General features: G+C 55.1%; 2 protein-coding genes and 1 long non-coding RNA gene across 3 annotated transcripts in view; 1 reads left to right on the forward strand and 2 right to left on the reverse strand.

Annotated features, from left to right (window-relative positions):
* Window positions 1-145: 145 nt before the first annotated feature.
* LOC138822859 (uncharacterized) lies at window positions 146-5,369 on the reverse strand. Its single transcript, XR_011370644.1, has 3 exons — window positions 5,056-5,369; window positions 4,232-4,427; window positions 146-562 (listed from the first exon to the last, which is right to left on the reverse strand). It is a non-coding gene; the product is annotated as an uncharacterized lncRNA (long non-coding RNA).
* Window positions 5,370-5,861: 492 nt separating this feature from the next.
* Window positions 5,862-11,017, forward strand: LOC138822856 (DNA replication complex GINS protein PSF2). Its single transcript, XM_070015813.1, has 5 exons — window positions 5,862-6,054; window positions 6,974-7,088; window positions 7,764-7,863; window positions 9,691-9,817; window positions 10,430-11,017. Exons 1-5 carry the CDS (start codon window positions 5,965-5,967, stop codon window positions 10,556-10,558), a joined length of 561 nt encoding a protein of 186 aa, XP_069871914.1. The 5' UTR covers window positions 5,862-5,964; the 3' UTR covers window positions 10,559-11,017.
* Window positions 11,018-11,784: 767 nt separating this feature from the next.
* The window catches only part of LOC138822851 (genetic suppressor element 1-like), a 227,114-nt gene continuing 223,517 nt past the window's right edge, over window positions 11,785-15,381 (reverse strand). The window contains exon 17 of the mRNA XM_070015803.1: window positions 11,785-15,274. Within this exon, the coding sequence (XP_069871904.1) occupies window positions 15,140-15,274 (135 nt within the window). The 3' untranslated portion in view covers window positions 11,785-15,139. The remainder of the gene's footprint in view (window positions 15,275-15,381) is intronic.

Consider the following 15,381-nt stretch of genomic DNA (forward strand, 5'->3'; position numbering starts at 1 on the left):
TTGAGCAGAAGAGCTCAGAGACAGCGCCAGACCGTGAGTTCCAGCGCCAGGACTGACCCAGAAAAAAATCTCACCGACTTTTCCGTCTGTATTGGTCTTTAACCCAGATCTCAGCCTCCTGAGTAGCTAGGATTACAGGCGTGAGCCACCGGCGTCCGGCTACTTCTGGCCTCTTGGTGGCCCGCAGGCCCCACCCGCGCAGCTCTGGAGACTTTATGGAGGTGGAATCTCACTGTGTTTGCCTGAGCTGGCTTCCAATGATGGTGCTCCCAATCTCTGCCGCAGGCCGCAGGCCTGACCTTACCCAGCCTTCCTGCCCTTGCTCCGGTGTCAGCCTGCTGCTTCTCCGGCCAGTGGAGGGCCTCTTCAGAGCCGGCCTAGAGGCCCAGATTCAAACACTACTCCTTGACTTACTGGGCCTTCTTTGAACACACCCTCAGGGATGGATTAGCAATGTCTGTGGTTTGTCACAGCCCAGCACACTGATTAAAACAAGAAGCTGTGAATGCGTGAATGGCTCCCACCGAAGAGTGCTGGGTGACCGAGGCCGAGGTGATGAGCACTAGGGAGGAGAGACAAAGATGGCTCTTCAGCCATGCCCTGGTGTGTTGAGGGCAGCTGGGGGGGAGGGGCAGGGGACCAGGGAACATTCTGGTCTGGCCTCTTGGGATTCATGGTGCCTTCCTGCAAAGCGGGGGGGGGGGGGGGGGGGGATGGGGGGGAGGGAGTGTGAAAGCAGATGGGAATGTGATTTTATAATGACAGCAGCAGATGGCAAAAAGACACAAGGGTGTACTCACACCATGCTGGAAGGCCGCGGAGGGGCAGCACAGGGACGCAGCCTTACCTCGACTCTCCCGCCTGAGCCAGGGGACGTGCCAGCTGCAGGCAGGACCGCAGGGGCCTGGGGCACAGGCTGCCAGGTTGTGAGAGCCACAAGTGGGTCAGAGGGCCCGGTGGCCCCCTGGGTGGACCGGGAGCTTTTTTTGTGTTCGGCTCTGCCTGGCAGGGTGCACACAGGGAGTCACGTGCGCCCGCGCCTCTGAGCGTCTCCTGCTCCTGCTGGAGAGGGGCACCGCCCGCCCCACGCCCCGCCCCTCTTCAAACACACCACGGAATCTCCAGCATCATCCAGCACAGGCTAGCGGGGGGGCTAGGGCAGCCTGGGCTGCACAGGGACATGGTCTGGCCATTTCACCTCAAGTTTTTCTGCGACGAGGCAGGCTCACTAGTCATGGGCATGGCCAAGATACACACGTGGAGCTTGTAGACTACTGTAAGGCTGCAGGTGGTGTTCATTGATTTAATTTGGGAGATGGCGATCCTTGTGCCTAAGCTGAGGGGGGTGGAGCATTCTGCAGGGCTCCATTCCTCCAGACCAATTGGGGACACACAGTGTTTGCCCAGATATAGGAAGGACAGGATTGGGGGCATCTGTTGGGTTTTGTGATGGAAAACCCGAAATAAAATGAGAGTTGCTTTTTTTGCTGCCTGAGCTCAGGACCTCCCCAGAAGCTAGGATTACAGGTGTGAGCCACCAACCCTGAACAGAGCAGTTTACAAGGGCAGGCCCTGAGAAGGGTGAGGCCTTGTCTGCTCTCTGGGTCTCCACCACAGTCCTCCACAAAACCCAGCGGGGAGAGTGTCCTGCCCAGAGCAGACCTGGGGTGGCTGGGGTCACCAGCGGAGCAGCTGTGACGCCCCGCCCCCTCACCCCGCAGCACCACCCCAATGTCATCGATAAGGAGCCAGGAGTGACTCGAACGTCCATAGCTCCCGAGGCCCTCACTCCCCCTCAACGCCCGCTGGAGCCGCCTGACCGTCCCGGTCCCTGGCAGCTCTGGGACCTGCTCTGGTCTGGGTGGCCGTCATGGTCCCCACAATGCTGGCCCAGCGTTGTGCTGCGCACCTGTGGGGTCTGCCTGAAGCGAGGATCATGTTCAGACTGGAGGTAGGAATTTTTTAGGGAGAAACACCCACGTGATAGTGCCCTCTATCACTGCTAATCAAGGGCGCCTACCTTCAACGACACTTTCTTCGCTTCTTTTTCTTAGCTGCTCATGGGGCCTGAACTCAGAGCCAGGGTGTTGTCTCTGAGGTGTTTTTTGTTTTTTGGGTTTTTTTGCTCAAGGCTAGTACTCCACCACTTTTTTTTTTTTTTTGTCGGGTTGTGGGGCTTGAACTCTGGGCCTGGGCGCTGTCCTTCAGCTTTCAGCTCAAGGTGAGCGCTCTACCACTGGAGCCACAGCGCCACTTCCACTTTTCTAGTGGTTTATTGGAGATAAGAGTCTCACAGACTTTCCTGCCCGAGTTGGCTGTGAACTGAAATCCTCAGATCTCGGCCTCCTGAGTAGCTAGGATGACAGGTGTGAGCCACCGCTGCCTGGCTGGCTTACAGTTTTCTGGTGGTTAATTGGAGAGAAGAGTCTCACAGACTTACTTGAAGGGTGTGGCTTCAAACCGTGATCCTCAGATCTCAGTCATCTAAGTATCTAGGATTACAGGTGTGAATGTTCAGTTTGCCACTATTGTTATTTCTTTCTTTATTTGATTTTTCAGCTGGTGTCAAGTTTGAGCTCTCTTCCTACAATGGCTTCTTGCTTCCTAAAAGAAACCCAGGTTCCACAAATTGGAGAATGAGGCTCTCAACCAAGGTCTGGGCCGGTGCTGCAGCTCTGCCCTCTAGTGGACAGAGCAAGTGAGTGCTTATGTAGGGAATCTATGTATGATTTAAAAAACAAAAACCTCGATCTAGCAGTTCCAGATTCTTGGAGTTTCTGAAGAAATTGAAATTTGTGTGTGTGTTGAAGAGATTCCCACACACACTCACATGAGCATTGCCACACTGCTCACAAAAATCCCCACGTGGGATCCACCCAACTGTCCATGCCTTTTTTTTTTTTTTTTGCCAGTCCTGGGGCTTGAACTCAGGGCCTGGGCGCTGTCCCTGGGCTCCTTTGTCTCAAGGCGAGCTCTTGAGCCACAGCTCCACTTCCAGCTTTGTCTATTCATGTGGTACTGAGGAATCGAACCCAGGAGAGCTTCATGCATGCCAGGCAAGTGCTCTACCATTAAGCCAAATTCCCAGCCCAGGGTAAATGGATTCTAAACAACTGGACACAAATACAGCAGACTGCTACTCAGCCCTTACAAAGCAGGAAGTTCTGTCATCTGAAACAACGCAGATGAACATGATGCTGTAAGTTGGGCATAGGAAGACAAATACTGCACACTCTCACTGGTATGAGGGAAATGTGCGCATGGATTGAAAACACAAAAGGAAACAAAAGCTGTTTCTGTATGTCTCGCGTGTGCCCCCGGGCATCTGAACAAAGCCTGACAGGTGATGTGAACAGGCAGCCTTGCTTTCTAGAAGACGGTTCCAGAGCGGGGAACCCTGCACAGGTCACAGACCACCCAGCACCTCAGCTCCCCCCAGCTCCATTCCTCTGGTTCTCTTCTTGACTGTGTCTGGAAGCCCCAGTGCCCTCTGACTGCTCAGTTACTTCCTATAGCTCTCCAGCCACCCACCTCTCCTGTCAGACTGTGTGTGCCTGAGCTTAGAGGGCTAAAAAGAAACGGCCTCAAGTGGCAGAGCACCTGCCCAACAAGCTTGAGAGCCTGAGTTCAAATCCAAGCACTAACCCCCAAAATAATAAACCTCCAGACTTTAAAGAGGAATAATTCGCCTCGTGTAAGAGTCACCCTCTGAAGCCGCCAGGAGGTTTACGGTAGCACCCGTCACTGCCTTCGAACACCTGAATGTTTCCATCACTCCATAAAAATGATTAACCGTCATCTCTCCCCAGCCCACCCTCCCTCTTCTCCCGTCTCCAGGCAACCACAAAATCTTTGTCGTACGGACTTGCCTATTCTGAACATGCATCCAAAGAGAGTCATACAATGTGTGGACTTTGTAGGTGCATGTCTAGGCTGATACTGGGGCTCGAACTCAGCTTGAGCTTTTTTGCCCAAGCAAGGCTGGTACTCTACTAGCTGAGCCACAGCTCAGGCTAATTGGAGATAAGAGTCTCACAGACTTTTCTTCCCTGGGCTGGCTTGGAACTGTGATCCTCAGATCTCAGCCTCCTGAGTAGCTGGGATGACAGGCGTGAGCCATGGGTGCTCAGCGGCAGGTACCTGTGGCTCTCCATGGCACCTTCCGCCTCTCAGTGCATCTGTTAGCGGACGTTGGGTTGTGGTTGCTGTTTGGACATTTTGAGCCCCCTACCTGGTAGGGGCATCCGCGCCTTGTGCAGTGGAGGGAATACACTTGTTCTCCCAGAAGCCTTGTGGGGCAAGTGGCAGCATGGGCTGTTTTACAGGTCAGGACACTGAGGCTGGACTGCTCTCCTCTTCTGCTCCCACTGTAGCTTCTGGATTTCAGCTGTCTCCCCAGAGCTCTTCCTTTTTGCTCTTTTTATAGGCTGCGAAAACCAGGAAGTGAAGCCTTGCCAACACAAATATTTGCCAGTCAAGAAAACATTTCCCCATCAATCAAAAATGCAGACAAGCTGGCACCCACCCTTGGCGGAAGCCGGAGGCAGATTCTATTTTGGCAGGGTCCAGGTGGCCCACGACCCCCTCCTCCCAACACTTCAGGCATCTGCTCCTCCCAGATCAATTTAAAGAAGAAAGGGCCAGGGCTCTACTGGGCTCCTTGCCCGAGTGAGCTTTGGTTATTTCCTTGGAGATTCCTAGCTGCAGAAGGTTCTAGTACACGGTAAAACCTCCAGGTCTGCCCCCGATAGCTCCTAATGGAGATAAGCAACAGGCAGTTGTTCTTTGGTGCTAGATATGCAACCCAGGGCCATGTGCATACCAGGCAAATACAGCCTTGCTTTATGTTGAGACAGGGTCTGGCTATGTAGCCTGGGCTTGCCTTGAACTTGCCGTCCTTCTGACGCTGGGGTCATGAGTATATACCACCACACCTGGCGTTCCCAGGGCCTCATGACCAGAGTGTGAAATGTGTGTTCAGCCTCTTCGCCCCCACCAACCATAGATTGAGTGTAACCTTTTCTGGCTTACTACCGCCCGACATGGCCACCTGACCTGTGATGGTTCCGCTTTCTGTCCTCCCCCAGGACGCCTGGATCACACTTCCCGGGAGAGCCATGGTAATGACACGCTTCTGCTTCTGGGAGTTCTGACAGGTGAGTTCGCTGACCCGTGCGCCCTGCTGAGGGCATCTGGTTTGGAAGCAGGTGTGCAGAGTGGAGCACTCCACCTGCAGGGGCTGGCTGGGCTGGAGAGCTTGTGCTCAGCGGGTGGGAAGCCCTGGGGTCAATAAGGAGAGAACGGAGGGAGAGGGGAGAGAGAGAGAGACAGGAGAGAGAGAGAGAGAGAGAGAAGAGGGAGGAAGAGGGGAGGGGGAGAGAGAGAAAGGAGGAGGGAGAGGTGGGGGGAGGAGGAGAGAAAGGAAGGAGGGCAGGAGGGAGGGGAGGAGAGGGAGGGAGAGAGGGAAGAGAGGGAGAGGAGGGGAGGAGAGAGAGGGAGGGGAGGAGAGAGAGGGAGGGGAGGAGGGGAGGAGGAGAGGAGGGGAGGAGGGGAGGAGGGGAGGAGGGGAGGAGGGGAGGAGGGGAGGAGGGGTTCTCGCGGGGGCGCGCGGGCGGGGCTCCGCGGAGGAGGAGCCAATCAGGCTCACGTCGGGGCCGGGAGACGGTGAGCAGGCAGGCGGGGCCGGAAGCCTTCGCGAAAGGGGCGGGAACCGGGCTACGGGATGGGGCGGGGCAGGCGCGCAGCCTCTCTCAGACTGGCCAACCCGAAGACGGGTGACAAGAGCGGTATCCGCCTCTCGCTCCCTGCAGAGAGCGCTGTGTTTCGATAGGCTGCCAAAGGCGGTCTTCCGGTCGGGGGCGGGCCCTGCACCGTGGCGGGAAAGTGGCGTCGGTAGCGACGCTTCTTCCGAGACCCCCGGTGTCCCGTGAGACTCCGAGCTCCCCGCCGGCCGCTGAGGCCGCCATGGACGCCGCCGAGGTGGAGTTTCTGGCTGAGAAAGAGCTGGTTACCATCATCCCTAATTTCAGTTTGGACAAGATTTACCTCATTGGGGTGAGGGCGGCGGGCGCTCGGGGCGGCGGGCTGGGGGCGCTCGGGGCGGGGGGCGCTCGGGGCGGCGGGCGCTCGGGGCGGGGGGCGCTCGGGGCGGGGGGCGCTCGGGGCGGGGGGCGCTCGGGGCGGGGGGCGCTCGGGGCGGCGGGCGCTCGGGGCGGCGGGCGGGGGGCGCTCGGGGCGGGGGGCGCTCGGGGCGGGGGGCGCTCGGGGCGGCGGGCGCTCGGGGCGGGGGGCGCTCGGGGCGGGGGGCGCTCGGGGCGGGGGGCGCTCGGGGCGGGGGGCGCTCGGGGCGGCGGGCGCTCGGGGCGGCGGGCGGGGGGCGCTCGGGGCGGGGGGCGCTCGGGGCGGGGGGCGCTCGGGGCGGCGGGCGCTCGGGGCGGGGGGGCGCTCGGGGCGGGGGGCGCTCGGGGCGGGGGGCGCTCGGGGCGGCGGGCGCTCGGGGCGGCGGGCGGGGGGCGCTCGGGGCGGGGGGCGCTCGGGGCGGGGGGCGCTCGGGGCGGGGGGCGCTCGGGGCAGGGGGCGGCGGGCGCTCGGGGCGGCGGGCGGGGGGCGCTCGGGGCGGCGGGCGGGGGGCGCTCGGGGCGGGGGGCGGCGGGCGCTCGGGGCGGCGGGCGGGGGGCGCTCGGGGCGGCGGGCGGGGGGCGCTCGGGGCGGGGGGCGCTCGGGGCGGGGGGCGCTCGGGGCGGCGGGCGGGGGGCGCTCGGGGCGGCGGGCGGGGGGCGCTCGGGGCGGGGGGCGGGGGGCGCTCGGGGCGGCGGGCGGGGGGCGCTCGGGGCAGGGGGCGGCGGGCGCTCGGGGCGGCGGGCGGGGGGCGCTCGGGGCGGCGGGCGCTCGGGGCAGGGGGCGGCGGGCGCTCGGGGCGGGGGGCGCTCGGGGCGGCGGGCGGTTCCTGCAGTGACGCCCGGGCCCTTCGCAGGGGGACCTGGGGCCGTTTAACCCCGGCCTTCCCGTGGACGTGCCGCTGTGGCTGGCCGTCAACCTGAAGCAGAGGCAGAAGTGCCGCGTGCTGCCTCCGGCCTGGATGGATGTGGGTGAGTGCGCGCAGACGCCCGGCACCGGGGACCCGACACCGCGGACCCCGGCACCGGGGACCCCGGCACCCGGGGATCCGACACTGCGGACCCCGACACCCGGGGACCCCGGCACCGCGGACCCCCGACACCCGGGGACCCGGCACCGCGGACCCCCGACTCCCGGGGTGGCACTTGTAGGCCAGGCGAGGGCTTTTCACCCGAACCACGCCCCCAGCCCTTTCCGCTCTGGTTATTTTTTTTTTGCCCTTGCCAAACTGGACCTGGATCCTGCTATTTATTCTGGCCTTTTCAGTAAAAATGGGGTCTCTGAGCTTTTCTTTGCTCTGGCTGGCCTGAACTGAGGTCTTCCTGATCTCAGCCTTCCAAACATGTTGGGACCGCCGTGCCCAGGAGGCTCTCCGGTAAAATGGGGTGGAGAGCTTTGACTTTGTCGGAGTTAGCCTCGGTTTGTGATCAGCCCCTCTCCCCCACTACAGCAACGACAGCAAAAGCTTAACTGCCTGCCTTCCGGAGAGAGTTTCAAGCAGACCTGGAATCATCTAGTCACTGTTAAATTATTCCGGAAGGGCTTCTTCTTTAATGAATTTGCTGGTTGATCAAATAAGTAAATACGAAAGGTTAAAAAAAAGTCTCATCTGTAGTGATGATAAAACTTTTAACCTCTCATTTCAGAAAAGTTGGAGCAGCTGAGGGATCATGAACGAAAGGAGGAAACATTTACCCCTGTGCCCAGCCCTTACTACATGGAGCTCACCAAACTCCTGTTGAATCAGTAAGTAATTGTCAAGGCCCAGGATAGTGGGTTCTAGTCCTCTACCCCCACCCTCTCTTCCTTGGCCCTTGTTCTTTACGGTCATAAGTAGCAGCCCCATCTCTTACATCTGCAGGACTGATGGGCTCCCCCATCCCCATTTTCCCTTTGTGTTACCTCTGCCTCCACAATACATCCCTTAGTTCTTCCATTCCACTCTGGAATGCACTGGGTCCCCAGCACAAGCCTTTGATGCATGCTCATAAAACGAATGAGTGAAAGCAAAAAGATGTGCACATATGCATGTTTTGCCAGGGAGGTATTTAGAATTTAGCTTGCAAAATGCCAGGCTTTTGAAGCTTCCTGACCATCTTTTGGCTGATAAATTCAAGAGCAGAACCAAAACTGGGACTGTACCTGTGCTTAGAGAAACTGAAATGTTAGGGCCCTGATTGGCATGGCTGAATTTAAAGGAATCTGGACATGTCATATGAACGTGCCTTGTGTTGCTAGCAGCCTGCAGTTCAGTTCTTCCTTCTACTAAACACAATGACCAGCAAGGTGCTTGTGCAAGATCTGGAATTGGGAGCAGAAGGGAAGCGGGTTAAGCTGCAGTACATGCAGAGTGCGGGTCAACAGAGCCACAGGCCTGGCGGTACCAGAGCAGGATCTTGGGGGTCCTGGGGTATGGGAGGAGCTGTGAAAGGTGCAGGTGAGGGAGGGACTTGAAAGTAGAGTTGAGTGCAGAGACTGGGTAGGTTGGGAATGGGGGTGGGGGCCAAGGGCTGGGTTGGGAGAACCTAGAGGCACAGCCTGTCCAGGGGCCTGTCCATTATTTTAGGTTTTTACTGTGTGTGCACTTTCTACCAAAATCTTTTTTTCTATTATTCAGTTGGGCTACAGGACCCAATTTCAACTTTGTTATGAATTTCAGTAGACAAGAACCTGGGATTTGCTGTTGTTTAATCTGTTCAGAGCACAAGATGTAAATGTTTGGGTTTGTAGTACAATTCACTACATACACTGCATGCCATAGATCTGCTTCCTACCAGTCTTGAGCCGCTGGTGGCATGCGAGTGAATGTGCAGCATAAGCTGGCATGCCGAGTGAGGAGTATTTGCTTCTGCTTTATCTGGTCATTTGCCTTCCTTCAAAGGCTGGTTTAGGAGGGCTGATACTGCCATGCTAAGCGTCTACCCAGAATTGCACTGTGTGAACTTTTACACTGTGTCTACTCGTGTGTGCTTGCTTGCTTCTGTGTGTAACTGCCTTTTGCTTTGGCTGTACCGTGGGACAGTCCCTGCCCTTCAGCTATGTCAGGCACAGGGTGGAACGTGGGTTGCTAGGTTCCTGTCTGGGTGGTTGTGAACCTGGGCTTCTGTTGAGATGTGTTCAGTGCTGCGCACTGTGGCAGAAGGCACGGCCTCTGAGCCCAGCCTGCTTGGAAGTTCCACAGCAGAGCGCCCCGTACCCTGACAGGATGGCTAATGAGACCCTTCCTTGGGGCGCACACCAGTCCTGTGCTCAGCTGGAATGCAGCATGGATCCATGGATCCTTGCACTGGATTTAACCTGTTCAAGACTCAAATCTGGAAACAAACTTTTTTTTTTTTTTTTGGTGGGTCGTGGGGCTTGAACTCTGCGTCTGGGCGCTGTCCCTCAGATCTTCAGCTCTCAGCCTCCTGAGTAGCTAGAATTACAAGCGTGAGCCTCCAGCCCCTGGCTGACAAAACAGTTTTTGCATCTGGAATAGTTCAAATGTTTCATCTGAATTCAGTCAGCATTTTTGAAGATATGTTTCTGCCCAGTGTTGCTTTCATTTATTTGGTGTCTTCACTCCTCCTTTAGTGCTTCAGATAACATCCCCAAAGCAGATGCCATCCGGACCCTCATCAAGGATCTGTGGGACACACGCATGGCCAAGCTCCGGGTTTCTGCTGACAGCTTTGTGCAGCAGCAGGAGGCGCATGCCAAGGTAGGCATCGCTGGCCCTTCTGCTGCTGCTGCTCACCTGCTGCTGCCCAGCTCTGCCTGCCAGTTCTGATGCTGCCAGAGTGTCACACAGCAGCCTGCTTGCTCAGGCTGTTACAAACAGGAATTGCTAGCTGTGCTTTTAAGACCATTCACTGGGCTGAGTACCAGTGGCTGATACCTAAAATCCTAGCTATTGAGGAGGCTGAGATCTGAGGATAGGGTTCAGAGACACAGGATCTGCCTTGTTCTGACTGCCCCCCTCTGGCCCCAGCTGTGCATTCTGTCTGCTCTGTCTGCAGACAAATCTGAGAGTCATCTTCAGCTAGCCAACAAAAAGCTGGACTGTAGGTATGGCTCAAATGGTTCAATGCCAGCATGAGCAAAGAAAGCTGAGCAAGAGCACAGGGCCCTAAATGTAAGCTCTAGCGCAAAAACAAAATCACCACCAAAAAAACCAAATAAACAAAAAACCCTACTCACTGGGGCTTGCCTGTAGAGGCCCTGGGGGGTTCCATTCCCAGCAGCTTCCCCCACCAAGAGTTTATTCAGTAGAATGTAACTTTGTCTCCAAAGCAAAATCTCCTTGGCTTAGTTGGTCTGCCTTTTCCTTTAGCTGGATAACCTGACCTTGATGGAGATCAACACCAGCGGGGCCTTCCTCACACAAGCGCTCAACCACATGTACAAGCTGCGCACAAACCTGCTGCAGCCCGCGGAGAGTGCCCAGTCTCAGGACTTCTAGAAGCCTGGCACTTACTGCAGATTTGCTGGGTGACGTACGAGTGCACAGGACTTGGGAGAGGTACTTGTGCTTCTGGAGTCCTGGAGACTTCTTCCTGTGATGCCAGGGGGCCAGCGGAGGCATCTCTGAGTGTGTGAACACAGAATGGTACAAGGAATGGATGTTTAATATCAGCTTGTGGTTATTCCTCAAACAGCTCCTGAGTGCTCAGTTCCCCATGTAATGCTAGAAGCCAGCTTTTCTTTGGGGATTCGGGGTTAAGTTCTGGATGTCATGCTATACTGAGTTCGGGAACAGGTGAAGCAGCAGTGGTGAGCCCCAGGGCCTTTGTGCAACCTTCTTGGTCCTCATTTTGTGAGCTAAGTTTAATGTGCAGGTGCTCACACGGGATGGCTGGTAAGGCGGCCAGTGATGTTGGCCCGATTCGTGCTTACCTAATAAAAATGCCATCAGCTCAAACCTGGTTTATCTGATTTTGTTGAGTTTTTTCCCTGCCTAACTCCCAAGGAGTGAGCCTTGTAGTCCGGGTGATCCCAAAACTGCATTGACTGCTAGAAGATGTCTGGTTCGTTTATTAAGAAATTCTCTAGTGCCAAGTGAGGCAGAAGACTGCTGGGAAGGGTGGGACTGGTACGCTATTCTTGATATATTCAGGGAAAATGCTTTTTTTCTAAGAGAAAGTTCCTTGCAATTCACTGTAGCATTTCTTAATTGTGTGGTCCCTTAGCCTCGGTGGGGAAGCGCTTAGTCCAGTGCCATCCAGCAAACTGACCATTGGATTTTAGAACCAGCCTGCTTTTAACTGTGTGTCCAAGGCTGCAGGGAGTCCTGGGAACGCGCACAACCTCATCACTCAGACGAGGCTGGCCTCTGCCCTTGGCTCACAGGACTCAAGCACTGTTACCCCAGCCCAGGCGTCTCGGCCGTAGGTGCTGGTTATTTAAACACCCACGGGCCAGGCTGCGTGGCAGCCTGCGTTACAGTGCTGTCCAGAGCTGGTTTCAGGGGCTGGGACTTGCCTTTCCATCTCCGCCTTAATCTGAATCCTCTTCCTGTTAGGGCGAACTACTGGTTACCGTGGAGGCCAGGGCGCCTGCCTGTGTCTCTCAGATCTCATCTCTAGTACCTGGGCCAACAGAGTGCCGGATCAGTGTCTTCATGTTTGAGTTCTTTTGGGGAACTGGGGTATGCTCATTATGATATAAAAAAAGATCTTCCTCTTAACATGATTTAGGACGATTTTATTTTTTGGATGTTGTCAGAAATTACAGCAATATATTCATAAATACCTAATTACTACATTCAACAAATAATATTACAATACAGTTAAACAAGTACACTTAGAACAGGTTTCATTTCACAGCATCTAAACTGCCCCCAGTGACCGAGGCACTGTTGTACTCCCTTCTGCCCATCCTAGCGCTGAACATGGGGCGCACGAGCAACATCACGGGTGGGCCGGCTTCCTCAGGTCAAGGCAGAGACTAGGAGTTTCATTAAGCACGGGGTCAAAGGCGGGGACAGGCTACAGCAAGGAGTGAAGCCGAAGCTTGGTTACGGAAGTATAGATTGCTGCCGAGCAGCTACAGCGTGCGCCTGACAGAAGCTGTCTGTGCTAGCCAGCTCCCTCTGGTGCTGGGTACCTGCGTTTCTATGCTGTCTGTGGCTCAGAGGGAAAGGGGCTGTCAGCTTTTAAACTCAGCAATTGGGTGTTTTTTTTTTGTTTTGGAGATTTGGCAGTATTGTGAGCACTTGAGGAAAATACCGTTCTGCTACAAACAAGATCTCCCATGCTTTAGCTTTTTTCTGATGAAGGTATCCTTTAAATAATCTGAATTTTCTTGGGGGTGCAATCCACTAGTTTAGTGCCTAAGTGTTTTATTTCTTTACAATTAGAATATAGACTGAAATGTTGCAAATCCTATTTTGGTCACCTGTCTGAGACAATGGCAGGAAGCATGGAATTTTGCCATGTTTAAAACAAAAGTGAACAAGAGCAGCTGGGTTTAAAGATGATGGAGCTTTTGTCTGTCACAGTTTAGTGACTTCCCTGTCAGAGGACAGATGGGGCTCTCTTCCAGGTGACGCGGAAGACACATGGCTGAGAAGGACCAAGGTAGTCAGTCACAGGAGTACTGACACGCGCGCACCATTGGCTCTAGAGAAAATCTGACGTACTACTAAACTTTTGTCTTTGAAACGCAACCGGAGGAAGCTGGGCAGAGCCTCAGAGGTTGTGACTGCGTTTTGTCCTTTGCTGTGAACAGACTTAGATGTTCTGTGTTCTTCCAGAATCATCTGAAGTGTTCCCCGATTATAAAAAGAATTCATTCTTGGGCAGGAAAGCCATTGCCAGGCAGTGTCTGGTGCTTGCACTTCCAAGCACCTTTCTTAACCTCGGTTTCTGCATGCTGCCTTACTTGTCTGTACTTGCGCTGATTGTCTTATTACTTCTTGAGCACAAGAGCACTTGGATGTGAACAGGCTGGGGCGCGGTGAGGAGTGTGATGGGAGTATGGGGCAGTTTTCAGTGGAGGCGTCGTGGTACTTACTGCCCCTGACTCAGCCTTCCCCCCAATAAGACCAACAAGGACACTTCTCAGACGCAGAGAAGGCCGGGCCTTTCCTTCCACTAGGTGATTAGATTTACTTTTTCCCTTTGCTTTAGCCAAAGCCACCAGGTGTCTGACGTGTGGAGTGCTCAGGTGTGGACTCTTAAGCCTTTATTTACTCCGTAAGTAGCAAGCAGGTCGTAAGAAGAGGAGTGACATTTTGCCCCGACTGCGGCTCTTGGTCTCTGCAGGGGAAGAGGCCCAGGTCATAGCCTTTTGCTTTTTCCAGGCCTCCTGGTGGAAGGAGGCGCTTGCTGACTGCTGGCAATACTGGCAGCGCTTTTCTGTCTGAGTTTGCTAATAACTGCAAGGCTCTTGGCAGACGTACAAAGCGAACTGTGTGGGGGCAGATAAGCAACACCATGCCAGCTGTCAGCAAGCTGCTCAGCACAGCAAGGGCTAGGACTCAGGGCACTGCCCCCGGGAGCAGCAGCCAGTAAGTGCAGCTGCTGGTGGCCGGCAAAGGTTGGCGTGACCGCTCCCCACCCCCAGGCCAGCAAATGGCGAGGGCCTGTTCCAGTAGGAAGTGCTGTTCTGATCTGGATCCAACACTGCCTGAAGGGGCAGTACAAGGCAGCGTATTGCAGCCAGTGGTGGGAACAGCCTGCTTTCTATACCATCACTGCCAGTTCACCCCAGCCACTGCTGGCCTACTTGAGGCCGCCTTACAAAGCCTGGCACTCAGTAGCTACTTAGGTTCCTACTCTGTACGCGCTCTTGGCAATGTTAGGGTTCTGCAGCAATCACGGCTGAATGGTTCTTGGAGCCGGGCATGTGCGCGGCTGTCAACTTGCACGGGATCTGCGTGTTCCCACCGCCTGCCCCTCGTGACCCAGCTGCGCGCTATCTGCTGTTACCTGGTCTGGGGTAGGGACAGGAGGAGGTAAGGAGTAATGCATGGCTTTTCTGCATCAGGTTCTGGTGCAGTTCAAAGTAAAAATGAAGTGATAGCATAGGCGCCAGTGATAAGCTCTTTTTGTGTTGCTTCTCCTTTTAATTTTTAAAAACACTTCAATATTTTAACGTCCTGACCAGCAGCAGTACAAACACTAAAAGCAAGGGTTTTTTTCCCCCCAAAAAACAAAAACAAACAAAACCCCCAAAGAGGAAAAACAAAAATTCCCCCAAACCACATATTAAAAATGGCAGGCTTTTTATAACAATAATTAAAGTAATAAAAACATACAAAACTTTTTTTAATATATATACACAGTACAAGGCTGAAGCACCTTTGACTTTTCTCTCAAAATTTATGTTTGTATGAAACCATCACCCACCCCAGTAACAACTCAGCGGGTGTGAATGTCTACACAGAGCTCTGTACATCCTCCCCCACACGTGACAAAAGGTACCTTTAGTTTGTGGGTTTCTCTCAGGTGAGAGCGTTTCCAGAGGCCGCTCTGTGAGCCCCTAGGACCTGTGGCTTTGAAGACAAATAGCTTTTGTTTGTAGGAAAGTGAAGCAGGGCCTTCACTGACAGTGCACCCGGCCTGCTTTGCAGCCAGGGGGAGCCTCGCTTCCGGGCAGAAGGAGGTCCCCGTGGCCTCGGGCCTGCGCGCTGGAGCTGCAGCACAAGGAACAGCCAGCGGGGTGGAGCCCCTTCCATGCACTGGGGGTGATGCGTGACATGGTTTTAGTGTTGGGAATGGAGCCTTCATTTTCAGATTAGAACAACAACAACAACAACAGAAAGACCTATGTGGGGGAAGAAGGAATAAAACCACCGTGAGAAAGGAAAACTCTAGGCCTTCTACACCGGCTGCTCGCTGGTGACAAAGACCATCTGGCCGCACTGAAGTCGAGGTGAACTCATTCCTTTGTTTTCCTGGAGCCTGGAATCCTTTGCTTCATGCATGGCACATTCTTGTTTTTTAAGCTTCAAACCTCCCAGTGAAAAATATTAAATATTCAAGGTAATAAAATAGATAATATTTCTATACTCTAGGTTCCGCCTGTGCAAGGGAATCTGTCACCTGGGGTGACCCTTAGCGTGGCCCCTCGGCCAGTGCAGTGCAGGCACGGCAAGGCACTTGCGTAAGTGGTCCAGTTCCGCCTGGAGGCGCTCCCTCTCGGACACCATCTTCTGCCTCTGACTCCTCAGCTCCTGGGGGGAGGGAGATTCATGTAAGTGCCAGCTGTGGAGAGCTGGGAAGGGGCACTGTCACACCACGGCCTCCGCCCTGACGGGCCCCAAAGGGGGCGACATAGCAC

This window comes from Dipodomys merriami, unplaced genomic scaffold (assembly GCF_024711535.1).
Source record: "Dipodomys merriami isolate MVZ:Mamm:240054 unplaced genomic scaffold, mDipMer1.0.p SCAF_116, whole genome shotgun sequence".
In the NCBI taxonomy this organism is placed as follows: Eukaryota; Metazoa; Chordata; class Mammalia; order Rodentia; family Heteromyidae; genus Dipodomys; species Dipodomys merriami.